This window comes from Panicum virgatum, chromosome 2N (assembly GCF_016808335.1).
Source record: "Panicum virgatum strain AP13 chromosome 2N, P.virgatum_v5, whole genome shotgun sequence".
Classification (NCBI taxonomy): Eukaryota; Viridiplantae; Streptophyta; class Magnoliopsida; order Poales; family Poaceae; genus Panicum; species Panicum virgatum.
This window is the reverse complement of record NC_053146.1, coordinates 62,889,027-62,901,728: the sequence shown is the minus strand read 5'-3', so window position 1 is coordinate 62,901,728 and position 12,702 is coordinate 62,889,027. Positions and strand designations below refer to the sequence as shown.

General features: G+C 50.9%; 1 protein-coding gene across 1 annotated transcript; it reads left to right on the top strand.

Moving 5' to 3' along the window:
* The first annotated feature begins 3,163 nt into the window (after positions 1-3,163).
* On the top strand, positions 3,164-5,648 carry LOC120661743 (primary amine oxidase 2-like). Its single transcript, XM_039940665.1, has 4 exons — positions 3,164-4,006; positions 4,091-4,475; positions 4,552-4,665; positions 4,775-5,648. The coding sequence occupies exons 1-4, from the start codon at positions 3,183-3,185 to the stop codon at positions 5,537-5,539; spliced, it is 2,088 nt and encodes a 695-aa protein (XP_039796599.1). The 5' UTR covers positions 3,164-3,182; the 3' UTR covers positions 5,540-5,648.
* The last annotated feature ends 7,054 nt before the right edge of the window (positions 5,649-12,702 follow it).

Genomic DNA, 12,702 nt, shown 5'->3' with positions numbered 1-12,702 from the left:
AATTGGCAACTTTTGTCTAGCTAAAATATTGACATCCCAAGAATTTGACATCCAACCAATGCTCATAATCATTGTTGACCTAGTCGTGGTGGATTTGGATTCCGCGTCCGAAGCTTTCGTATCCGTCGCCCGACGATCCTCGCCGCCGGCGCAGCGTCTCACGCTTGCGCCTTGCTGAAGCTTTCAACATGGCGTCGGCCGCCCCGCAAGCGCTCGGCGGGCGAGACTGGGCGAACCTGACGGCCGGGCCGGCGGGGGCGATCGCCGAGCGCGTCCTCTCCAACGACTACGTCGACCTTCTCCGCTTCCGCGCCGTGTGCAGGGCGTGGCGCGCGGGCTCCGCCCACCTGCGCGCGCACGGCGCTCTGGACCGCCGGTTCCACCCCCCGCGGTGGACCCTGCTCCCGTTCGCCTCCGCCACCAGCCGGACCCGGCGGCTCTTCCTCAACGTCGTCACCGGCGAGACCGTCCTCCTGGTCCTCCCCGATCTCCGCAGCTGCTACCTCCTGGGGCACACCGCCGAGGGCCTACTCGTCCTGTGCCGGAAGGGCACCCACGCCGTCCAGCTCCTCAACCCGATGACAGGGCAGCTCGCCGACCTTCCGCACGCGGCCTCACTGCTGCGCTCGAGCGGAGACGCGCTGCGGCACAAGCTAAGGAACCTCGAGGCTCGAGCTGCGTGGCGCCGGCCTCGCCGACCACTCCATGGTCGCGCTTCACATCTGGAGCTCCTTCCTGTCCGTAGCCAAACCCGGCGACCTGCAGTGGACGCGCCTCACGTTCCACGACGGGATCATCTCGGCGCTGCCGTTCCAGGGCCGCATCTTCCTCGTCAACTCGAAGAACATCTCGGTGGTCGGAACCGCGGCGAGCCAGGCGCAGCCGCCGCGGCGGACGGTGGCCGCCGTGCACGGGCGAGGCGCGGAGGCTTACCTGCGAAACCGCATGTTCCTGGCGGACAACGACCGAGCTGATCCTCTGCTACCATGTTCGCCCCGCCGATGAACCCTGCAATCACAGGAGGTGCAGCGTGTACCGGGTGAAGCTCGACTCGCGAGACATGGCGAGCTTGGCCACGCTGCAGGGGAAGGCCTTGTTCACAGGCACGAGGCGTGCGGTCTTGGTGTCGGCCGCGGTATCCTCGTCCATCGACGATGACACCGTGTACGTGTGCACCTACAACGAGGTCACTCACCAGCTAAAAGTTATGGCATGTGATCTTGTGGGTACAAATGTCGTTGAAGTCAATTTTGACAAGGAGGATGCTGCTTACGTTTTGTCACACTATGTCTGTGGCAGTGGCGGAAGCAGGATTGAGTTTAGGAGGGGCTCTTCTCCACTTCTTCCTCCTCCGATCTCTCTTTCCCTCGTTCTTCTTCCTCAAATTTATAGGAGGGGCTTACGGAGGGGGGGGGGTCTAGCGGTAGGAGGGGCTCGAGCCCCTCTAGACCCACCGTTGGATATGTCCCTGGTCTGTGGTCCATAAAACAGAGCACCGTTTTGTACCCATCATGCTTCCTCTTTTCTTCTACTGTGATTCATCATTCAAAGGCTAGTCTATAGAAAGCCATGTTATTAAATTTTTTTATTCGAGAAAAATTCAGCTTACACTCTCGAACTATCACAAAAGTTTAATTTTTAACCTTCCGTTACAAAACCGGATAACGAGAATCATCCAACTATCGAAACTGGATAAATTTGGCCCATAGTGTGGTCATTGAATTTTAGGTTGACAAAGTGCAGGATATGGTCAGAATGGTTAGTAAAGATTAAGGAACTGAGAAGGATGTCTTGAGAAAGAAAACATAAAAGTAACAGCAAGGTAAAATGCAGATGAATAGATGAAATGAAGGTCAGACAATTGAAGATTGTACCCCTCCCAGCCCTAATCTGGACTTCTGGAGTATGATCTGAATGAACATAGAATTAAAAAAAAAGGTAAATTACAGTTCGACCCTATACTCAGTGTACCAATACAATGTTCCTGTTCGGATTTCTAATCTGATTATACATTAATATTTAGATCTGTTCTACAAACATGAAGTTATTCCTGTTACCGAATTGTAAGGGATTGAGTTTTAAATTTGTTGCTACAAACAGAGTGGCAGGTTAGATGAAACAAAGTGCTGTTGAAGTGCCAATGTAGCTGATTGTTGCTCCAACTCTTGGAACCCTGATATACAGACATACATAAGAATATGAACAAAGTAATATTTTAGGTGCTAAAATTTCTGTGAAATGGGATGTGTGCTGAGGTATTTGTGTTGGGTAGCAAAATTACCATGATAGTTCAGTTTTTTCATTTGCCTGATTGCTTTACATTAGCGCTACACGCAGAAGTTTTAAATTAGATCCTACATTTTTTTTGGAGAAAATTAGATCCTACATTTTAGTGGCACAAGCACGGACGCAAATGAGGACAAAACAAACACAACAGAGTTATCAGTTGTTATTGTGCTTGTTTTTTTATCAAAAATAATTGAGCTTGTTGATACATAGCTATAGTTACAAATTTTTCTTCAGTTCTAGATCTTCTAGTTTGGGTTAATACGGTACATCAGAGATTGTCACTATACCAAAATTTCTGGGAAATGGAACAATTCAGGACAATTTTTAACTTTTCATGCAAGTCTAGTTCAAACAAACCTATATAATATTGATTATTGACAACCACCATGAGGAACGACTATCATGGAGGGTCTGCAGAAGATCAGAAAATACATGGTTAACTGTACCGGCAAGGGTGTGTAATCCATGAACTGAGCACTCAGTCATGCACTCAGAGTTTAGACCGGCGAGCGCACTCCTTCCAACTGCCGTGGGAGGCGTTGTGCTTGAGCGCCGGCTGAGATGGCGCGATGCCAGGCCTGAGCGCGTGCGCGAACCGAAGCTTTCCGTTGGCGATGGCTCTGCACAAGGCATATCCCCAGCTTCTCCATTGTTTTTGTCGCCCTGTTGTTCAGATTCTGGGAGCCTGTTCCTGGATCGCAACTTGTAGCGGGGCTAGGCCCCAAATTACTTTGTTCACGAGCCTGCAACAAGCATCCTGGATCGCTTACAAAAGTGATCGGCGTTCGGCGGTGACTGTTCTTGGCGCGCGCACGGGCACAGCTACTATATATAGATGCATATAGGTCCGTCTCCTCAAGCGATGCCACCTCTCTGATCAATTCCGCTGTCAGATGATGATGGCAAAGGTGTCATTCCTCCCTATGCTCCCTGTCGTCATCCTCGGTAGTATGGTGATGGTCACCACCGCCGCGGCAGCGGCCTCCTCCCATCCCCACCCGCTCGACCCACTCTCCGCCGCGGAGATCACCGCCGTCCGCGCCGCGGTACTGGCCTCCCCGCTCGTCCCCGCCCGGCCGCTGCACTTCCATTACGTCGGCCTCGACGAGCCCGACAAGCCCGACGTCCTCGCGTTCGCCTACGGCACGGCCGGCTCGCCGTCCCGCCGCCCCCTCCTCCCGCGCCAAGCGCTCGTGATCGCCCGCGCGGGGGGCCAGTCCCACGAGCTCCGCGTGGACGTCACCGACGTCTCCTGCCCCTCCGTGCTCTCCCACGCCGTCCACCGCGGCGCTGGGTTCCCGCCGCTCACGCTCGAGGAGCAGTTCGCGGCGCTGGCGCTGGCGCCGGCCTGCGCGCCGTTCGCCCGCTCCGTGCGGCGCCGCGGGCTGAGCATGGACGACGTCGTGTGCTCGGTGCTCCCCGCGGGCTGGTTCGGCGGCGCGGGCGCGAGGAGGGTGGCGAAGATGCAGTGTTTCGTGGCCGGAGACACGGCCAACTACTACGCGCGGCCGATCGAGGGCGTCACCATGGTGGTGGACTTGGACCGCATGGCCATCGTCGGGTTCAGGGACAGGGAGGCGTACCCGGTGCCCAAGGCCGAGGGCACGGACTACCGGGCGGGCAAGGTTGGGCCGCCGCTCCCTGGGCTGGAGCCGGCGCCCGGCGTCGTGGTGCAGCCGGAGGGCAGGGGCTTCCACATAGACGGCCACGTCGTCAGGTAAGCAATCAACTATGCAACTTTGGGTCGCGCCGTCTGAACTCTGAATTTATTCACAGCGTGTCACGAAACGTGCTACTGCAGGTGGGCCAACTGGGAGTTCCACTTGGGCTTCGACATGCGTGCCGGCGCGGTCATCTCGCTGGCCTCGGTCCACGACGCCGACGCCGGCCTGCGGCGGCGGGTGCTCTACCGCGGCTTCGTGTCGGAGGTCTTCGTGCCGTACATGGACCCGGCTGAGGAGTGGTACTACCGCACGTTCCTGGACGCCGGCGAGACCGACCTGGGGCTCTGGGCCTACCCGCTCCAGCCCGGCGCCGACTGCCCGGCCAACGCGGCGTACTGGGACGGCTACAACGCCGACCAGGACGGCAATCCCGTCAAGGCCGGGAACATGATGTGCGTGTTCGAGCGCTACGCCGGCGACGTCGCGTGGCGCCACACCGAGTCCGGGCTCCCTGGCGAACTTGTACGAGAGCACCCTCCTGCTCTGCAGCGACAGTAGAGTCAAGTGACACGTTCTTCTGACCTCATTCCCGTTGCAGATCACGGAGGTCCGCCCTGACGTGAGCTTGGTGGTGAGAATGGTGGTGTCGGCCGGCAACTACGACTACATCTTGGATTGGGAGTTCAAGACCAGCGGCTCCATCAAGTTTGTGGTATGGATTCTTGCCTAATGCGCATGCGCAGAACAGAGAACAGAGAACAGCTCATCTACTCTAACCGTTTGTTTTTGTGTAGACAAACTGACCGATTGATGCGTCGCAGGTGTCTCTCACCGGCCTCGTCGAGGTGAAGGCGACGTCGTACACCCACGCCGACGAGATCACGTCGGACGCGCACGGCACGCTGGTCGCCGAGAACACGCTCGCCGTCTACCACGACCACTACGTCACGTACCACCTGGACCTCGACATCGACGGCACCAACAACTCCTTCGTCAAGAACGTCATCACCGCCAAGCGCAACACCGGGGATCCCGCCACCGGCGGCGCCGACACGCCGAGGCGGAGCTACTGGACGGTGCGGCGCGAGGTGGCCGAGACCGAGGCGGACGGGCAGGTGGACGTCGACGCCGGGCCCGCCGACCTGCTGTTCGTGAACCCGGGCAAGAAGACCCGGCTGGGCAACGAGGTCGGGTACCGGCTCATCCCGGCCGGCGCGACGGCGGCGTCCGTGCTGGCCGACGACGACTTCCCGCAGCGGCGGGCGAGCTACACCAAGAAGCAGGTGTGGGTGACGCCGTACAGCAAGTCGGAGAAGTGGGCGGCCGGGCTGTACGCGGACCAGAGCACCGGCGACGACGGCCTGGCCGCGTGGAGCGGGAGGAACAGGGGGATCAGGGACGAGGACATCGTGCTGTGGTACACGCTGGGGCTCCACCACATCCCGTACCAGGAGGACTTCCCGGTGATGCCGACGCTCAGCGGCGGGTTCGAGCTCCGCCCGTCCAACTTCTTCGAGAGGAACCCGATCCTCAGGGCCAGGCCAGCCAGCACGAACGGGTCCTTCCGGAATTGCTCGTGTACGTGATGCCAGGTGGTGTGCTGCTGTCCATGTCCTGTAGTATGACTCAGATAAAATGGGTTTTCTTGGAAACATGGTTGTTCCCTACCATTAGTTTGTTAGAATCAAAGATTCTTCATTTCTGAGTAGGATCTTCTCTAGATGTACAAATGTACAACTTCTGAGTAAGGTTACAAGAGGATTCATCACTAATCTAATACAAGATTGAGACAGAGAGGGAGAGATGAGTAAGGGGGCGCAGACCATCCGCGGGAGTCGATGCAAAGGAGCCGGAGGCCATGGCGCCGATGGCGCAGAGGAGGTCGGGGTTGTCGAGGCGCGGGTCCGGTGGCGACGGTGGTCGACGTGGGTAGCGGAAGCCCTCTGGCATCCACCGGCACTGTCCGGCGACAGGAGTGACGCCGGTGAATGTCTGTGATGGAGGAGAGGGGCGCTGGCGGAGCTTCCCGTCGGCCTAGCGCTCTCCGAGATCGGATCGGGACTGTGGGAAGGGTTTCTGGTGCCCTGGCGGCGGCAAGCTTGGGATACCATGTCCTGACCCCTTCCCGTTCTTAATATAGCGCTGGTGACAGGGTCGACCAGTCACATTGACTGGGCACCCCCGATCAGGGCGCGATCAAAGGAGATTTCGCCCGATCTTTGGATCGGGCCTGGAGATCACACCCAATATTCTCCCTCTTGATCTCTCATTTTCTTATTCTTATTCTTTATCTAAGTTTGGTCCATCCCATCGCAGATCAGTACATAGGGCGTGCCTCGTCATGACAATTGTTACTATCAGATTAATAGCCACAATCACCTTTCCGGTCTGAGACAGAGTCTTATTCTAGGGCACTTTTTGTCCAGGAATCATAGGTTTTTCCTTAAACTCATACCGGCTAAGTGTTCTCTGAACACATTGGGTGGCAGGCCTTTTGTAAGCGGATCCGCTAACATCTTGTTCGTTCTGATACGTTCTAGACAAATAGTTTGATCCTGGACTTGCTCCTTAACAACATAAAACTTGATGTCGATGTGTTTGGCAGCACCACTCGACTTATTGTTATGAGCATAAAATACTGCTGGCTCGTTGTCGTAGTATAATTTCAGTGGTTTTTCTATGTTGTCGACCACTTTCAATCCGGGTACTTGCTTCTTAACAACATAAAACTTGATGTCGATGTGTTTGGCAGCACCACTCGACTTGTTATGAGCATAAAATACTACTGGCTCGTTGTCGCAGTATAATTTCAGTGGTTTTTCTATGCTGTCGACCACTTTCAATCCGGGTATGAATTTCTTTAGCCATGTGACCTGCTCGGAGGCCTCATAACATGCCACAAATTCAACATACATCGTGGAGGATGATGTAACTGACTGTTTATAGTTTTTTCACGATATTGCTCCTTTTGCAAGAGTGGAGATGTATCCAGATGTGGACTTTCTATCATCTGCATCTCCTGCAAAATCTGAATCCGAATACCCTTCTATTTCTAAAGTTTCTAATTTTCTATATGTTAGCATGATGCCGGTTGTGCCCCTCACATAGCGCAAAGCTTTCTTTACCATTTTTCAGTGCTCTATGCCTGGATTATTCTGGTATCTGCCAAGTACCCCGGTAATGAAACTTAAGTCAGGGCGTCTGCACACTTGTGCATACTGTAAGCTTCCGACAGCTGAAACGTAAGGCACTGCCTTCATTTGCTCGAGCTCATACTGATTCTTGGGACATTGATGTTTTCCGAAACTGCCGCCCTTGACTATTGGAGCATGTGTGGGCTTGCTCGCATGCATACCATATTTCTTTAATACTTTTTCTAAGTATGGCTTCTGCGATAACCTAAAACCTCTTTTCTTCTATTTTGGTGAATCTCAATTCCTAAAACGAACGAAGGTTCACCAAGATCTTTCATGTCTAATTTTGAGGACAATAATTTTTTTGTCTCCAGTATTAGATTAACATCACTGCTAGCTAGCAGAATGTCATCCACATACAGAATGAGGAAAATGAATTTCCCGTTCTTGAACTTCGCATAAATACAATTGTCCTCTTCATTTTCTTTAAATCCAAACTTTCTAATCGTTTCATCAAATTTCAAGTACCACTGCCTCAAGGCTTGCTTCAAGCCAGAAATCGATTTTCTCAGGTGGCATCCTAAATTTTCTTTGCCTTCCACGACAAAACCTTTGGGTTGTGCCATATAGACATCTTCGCACAGATCCCCATTTAGAAATGTCGTCTTCACATCCATCTGATACAATTCTAAATCATAATGTGCCATTAAAGCCATTATTATTCTGAAAGAGTCTTTACATGAGACCGGAGAAAAGGTCTCATTGTAATCTATTCCTTCTCTTTGAGTGAAGCCTTTTGCCACGAGCTGCGCTTTATATCTTTCTATGTTCCCTTTGGAGTCACATTTTGTTTTGTAGACCCATTTGCTGCATGTTGTTTTGGCTCCTTTGAGAATTTTTTCTAAGTCCCAAACTTTATTGGTATTCATGGATCTCATTTCATCTTCCATGGCTGCAAACCATTTGGATGAATTAGCGCATTTCATGGCTTCTTCAAAAGAGGTGGGATCACCCTCATTATGTATTTTTCGTTATTATAGACTTCATAATCATTAGAGATAGCTGGTTTTCTAGTTCTTTGTGACCTTCTCGGGGCCACTGCGACTGGTATTTCTTGAACAGGAGGCTGTTGTTGCTCCCACTCATTCATGGCAACGAGTTCTATTTGGTCCTGAGGAATAGGGTCCTCATTTCCATTTGCTGCCACGTTAGGAGGACCAACAACTGGTGGTGGCACCGCAGTTTCCTGCACTGCAATGTCAAGTGGACTGACAACAGGTGTTGGCACTGTAGTTTCATGCTCTATCGGTGCCACAACCACAGGCAACGAGAAATAAGGCTCTTGAGTCATTGGAGTGGGAACGTATACCCGCTTCTCCTCAAGGTCATTTTTTCTGGCTACCATGTTCCCCCTGATCATCTGATCTTCTAAGAAGGCAGCGTGTCTTGTTTCTACAAATTTCGTGTTTCTGTTAAGGTAGTAGAAATGATACCCTTTCGATCTTTCTGGACAGCCAATGAAATGGCAACTGACTATTTTGGGATCTAGTTTCCCAATGTTTGGATTAAACACTTTGGCCTCAGCAGCCCCATACGTAAAAATGATTAAGCGAGGGTTCTCTTTCTGTCCACAATTCATATGGTGTTTTCGGCACCAATTTACTTGGCACCCGATTAAGAATGTAAATGGTGGTTTTTAACGCCTCCATCCACAAGTTAATCGATAGCGTGGAGTAGCTCATTATGCTTCTTACCATATCCATCAGGGTACGGTTTCTTCTTTCTGCTACTCCGTTCTGCTGAGGCTCGCCGGTGTAGAATACTAGGCAACTATGCCATTTTCCTGTAAGAACCTTGCAAAAGGTCCAGGAACTTGGCCATATGGGGTGTGTCGACCGTAGTACTCTCCCCTACGGTCGGATCTGACTATCTTAATCTTTAAATCATGTTTGTTTTCTACTTCTGCTTTGAAGATCTTGAATTTATCCAATGCTTCTGATCATACTTTGATTGGATAAATGTAGCCATAATGCGAGTAATCGTCTGTAAATGTTATGAAAGAAATATAACCATCTACAGTAGTGACTGGGAATGGTCCACATATATCTGTGTGAATTATTTCTAGAATTCCCGCACTTCGTTTGACACCTTTTTTATGTTCTTAACGAATTTTTCTTTAATGCAATCGATACATTGTTCTAAATCTGAAAATTCTAACGGTGGAAGAATTGATGCTTTCACTAATCGCTCTATTCTCCCCCTCGAAATATGGCCTAAACGACAGTGCCATAATTTCTATGAGATTGCATCAATTCGTTTGCGTTTCTTAGTAACATTCTCATATGAGGAGGCATTCTTATTCTCAGAACATGCAGCATTCATATTCTTAGATAATGAAAGTAAGTATAATTTGTCTTGTTGGAAGGCAAGACCAACACATTCTGAATTAACTTGCATCTCATACTTGTCATCACCAAAATGACAAGCAACATCGTCATCATCTAATTTAGACACACTTATTAAGTTTCGTTGCAAAGACGGTACATAAAGAACATCTCTGAGACAAAGTACAAAGCCACTATGTAATTCAAAGTGAAATTTGACAATGGTTTCGACTTCAGCTTCTACACCGTTTACAACTTTAATTCTTCTTGCGCCTCTTGGCAGGGTCTTCCTTATACTTGATCTCTATAAAGAATTAGCAACATGAGTAGTTGCACCAGAATCAATCCACCTAGTGAATTTGTCATAACTTAAATACAGGGATTCATTTACAAAAGTAATGGTGTCCTCACCCTTTCTTAACAACTCTTTCAGAAACTCAGGGCAGTCCCTCTTGTAGTGCCCTCTTCCTTTGCACTTCAGGTGCTGGTCTTTGTCAACTGGAAAATTTTCCCAGTTTTTCTGGAGGTTCTGCTGAGGTGGTCTGGAAGGGCCACTCTCATGCTGATTCTTGCCTGGTGGGAAAGGTCTCTTATTATGCTGGAAGTTCTTATTCTGAAGTTCTTTTTCTTGTGCTGAACTTGAAAAGTAAGCACACCACCATTGGCGTTCTTAAGGCGATCTTCTTCTTGAACGCACACGGCAATCAGCTTCTCAATGTCCCAATTTTCTGGAAATGCGTTATAGTTGACATGAAACGTCTCAAACTCCTTTGGTAGGAACTTGAAGACCAGCTGAACAATGAACTTTTCTGGCAAAGCCATGTCCATTGTCTTGAGTTTGTTGGCCATGGGGCTCATTTCTAAGATATGTTCTTTGATGCCACCGCCAGTGTATTTCTTGGTGATAAGCTGCTCAGCAAGAGTGGCAGCATAAGTCTTGGAAGAACTAGTAAACTAACCATTCACCTTTTCTAAATATTCTGAAGCGGTGTCACAGTCTGGGATCGCCATTCTGATGGCATCTGAAATGGAACCCTTCATGACCATAAGACAATTGCGGTTGGAATTATTCCAACGTGTCTTGTCAATATCATATCTGGTCATAGCAGTGTCATAATTCTTCTCTCGGATAGCCCAAGCAGTAGCTTCTTCATTCTGTGCCCTTACGGGCTTTTCTGGTTCTTCTGGTGCTGGCGCTGTGAAAGCCAAATCTATATTAGCCATCGCCAGAGCAATCTCGAGCTTCTTGTACCATTTCCCATAGTTATTGCCATCCAGTTCATGAATGTTATTCACATATGTCGTAGCATTAGAGCTTGAAATTAAAATTCAAAAATTGTGAGGACAACAATAATTGCATGTATCAATTTAACGTTGGTCAAAATTAAAACATGCGATAATCTGTGCATTAATTCTAAATCACCGTTGGGCAGAAAAAAATAATGCATAAAATATTTTGGACAAAATCATAATATTGCAATAACAAATTTGGCCAGAAATTATAATATCATAATGTATAAAAAATTCTGAGAAACAAATTCTATAAGCCTCTATATTAATTATCTCGTTGGTTCAAATTAACATAGACACAAAATAATTCTTTGCAGCGGAAACATGTAAAATTCTAAATATTCAGAAGTGTGGTTCTGTAATTTTCTGCTTGTAAAATAATGCATGTTGGTGCTTTATTTACAGAGATTTAAATTCTAAACAAAATCTTCTAAATGCCATATTCAAAAACTACTTCTGAAATAAAAGGGAAAAAGGAAGTTCTTAATTTTCTTCGCGGCCTACAGCGAAATTCGCCCCAAAAGCCGAAATTTGGCCCGTGGCCCGCGGTGGCGGAGCCGCCTCCCCCGCGCCCAGGCTGCAACCTGGGCCTAGGCCGGGAATCTAGCCCCCGCGCGGCTCCCTCATGGGCCGTTTCCGGCCTGTCAGCCGGCCGGCCGCCCCTGACCGTCGGATCGAATTCGACGGCTGGGCGCCGATCGCGGCGGATCAAAAACCGGCGGAGCGCCGGGTTCCCTGGAAACCCTATTGCATTCTTCTCCTCCCTCCTTTTCTGCTCCGGGCCCGGCGCCGCCGCCGCCGCCGGCGACTCTCGCCGGCGCACGGCCAGATCTGGTCGTCGGCCTGCTTCTCTTCTTTCTTAGCTCTCCGGTTCTTCGGCCGTGCACGCAATAGCCCGCATCTGAGGAGCGGCGGCCATGGCCGGCCGGGGAAGAGAGCAGCGTGGCGGCGCCAACGCCGGTCTCCTTGTTGGCGCGAGCGCTCAACCGTTAGGGAGCGCGCCTCCGTCGAGTGAACGGACGGTGGTGCCCGGGCCGCGCGCTGGTTCTGCTTGCAGCTGCGGCCCCGCGCGAGGATGCGCGACAGCGAGCGGCGGCGGCCGAGAAAGAGGTAGGTTCCCTCTCCCCCGGGTGTTCTCGATTCTTGGTTCTGCGGGGTAGGGTTTCACGAGTCTAGGGTTAGGGTTCTTGTGTTCTTGTTCGATTCGAGACTGAGACTCGATTTCTTTCATCTCCTTCTACTTTCTGAGCGTAGATCTGAGTAAAACTTTCCCCAAAACTCCGATCTACATCTAGATCGGCGAATGATTCCAATGTTAGAATCAAAGATTCTTCATTTCTTAGTAGGATCTTCTCTAGATGTACAAATCGAGTATGGGGTACAACTTCTGAGTAGGGTTACAAGAGGATTCATCCCTAATCTAATACAAGGGATAGACAGAGAGGGAGAGAGATGAGTGAGGGGGCGCAGACCATCCGCGAGAGTCGATACAGAAGAGCGGAGGCCATGGCGCCGATGGCACAGAGGAGGTCGGGGTCGTCTAGGCGTGGGTCCGGCGGCGACGGTGGTCGACGTGGGTAGCGGAAGCCCTCTGGCCTCCACCGGCACTGTCCAGCGACGGGAGTGATGCCGGTGAACGTCATGGTGGAGGAGAGGGGCGCTGGCGGAGCTTCCCGTCGGCCTAGCGCTCCCCGAGATCGGATCGGGACTGTGGGAATGGTTTCTGGCAGCGGTCAACTCGGGATACCGTGTCTGGCCCCCTTTCCGTTCTTAATAAAGTGCTGGCGACGGGGCCCACCAGTCGCATTGACTGGGCGCTCCTAATCAGGGCGCGATCAAAAGAGATTTGGCCCGATTTTTGGATCGGACCTGGAGATCACACCCAACATAGTTTAGATCCCAATATAAGATGCACGCACAGAGATTCTTTTCTATACAGCC

Coding starts and splice junctions, on each gene's coding strand:
- LOC120661743 (XM_039940665.1), top strand. CDS start 3,183: ATGATGATGGCAAAGGTGTCATTCCTCCCTATGCTCCCTGTCGTCATC. Junction 4,476..4,551: donor CCGGGCTCCCTGGCGAACTT/GTACGAGAGCAC, acceptor TTCCCGTTGCAG/ATCACGGAGGTCCGCCCTGA. Junction 4,666..4,774: donor GCGGCTCCATCAAGTTTGTG/GTATGGATTCTT, acceptor GATGCGTCGCAG/GTGTCTCTCACCGGCCTCGT.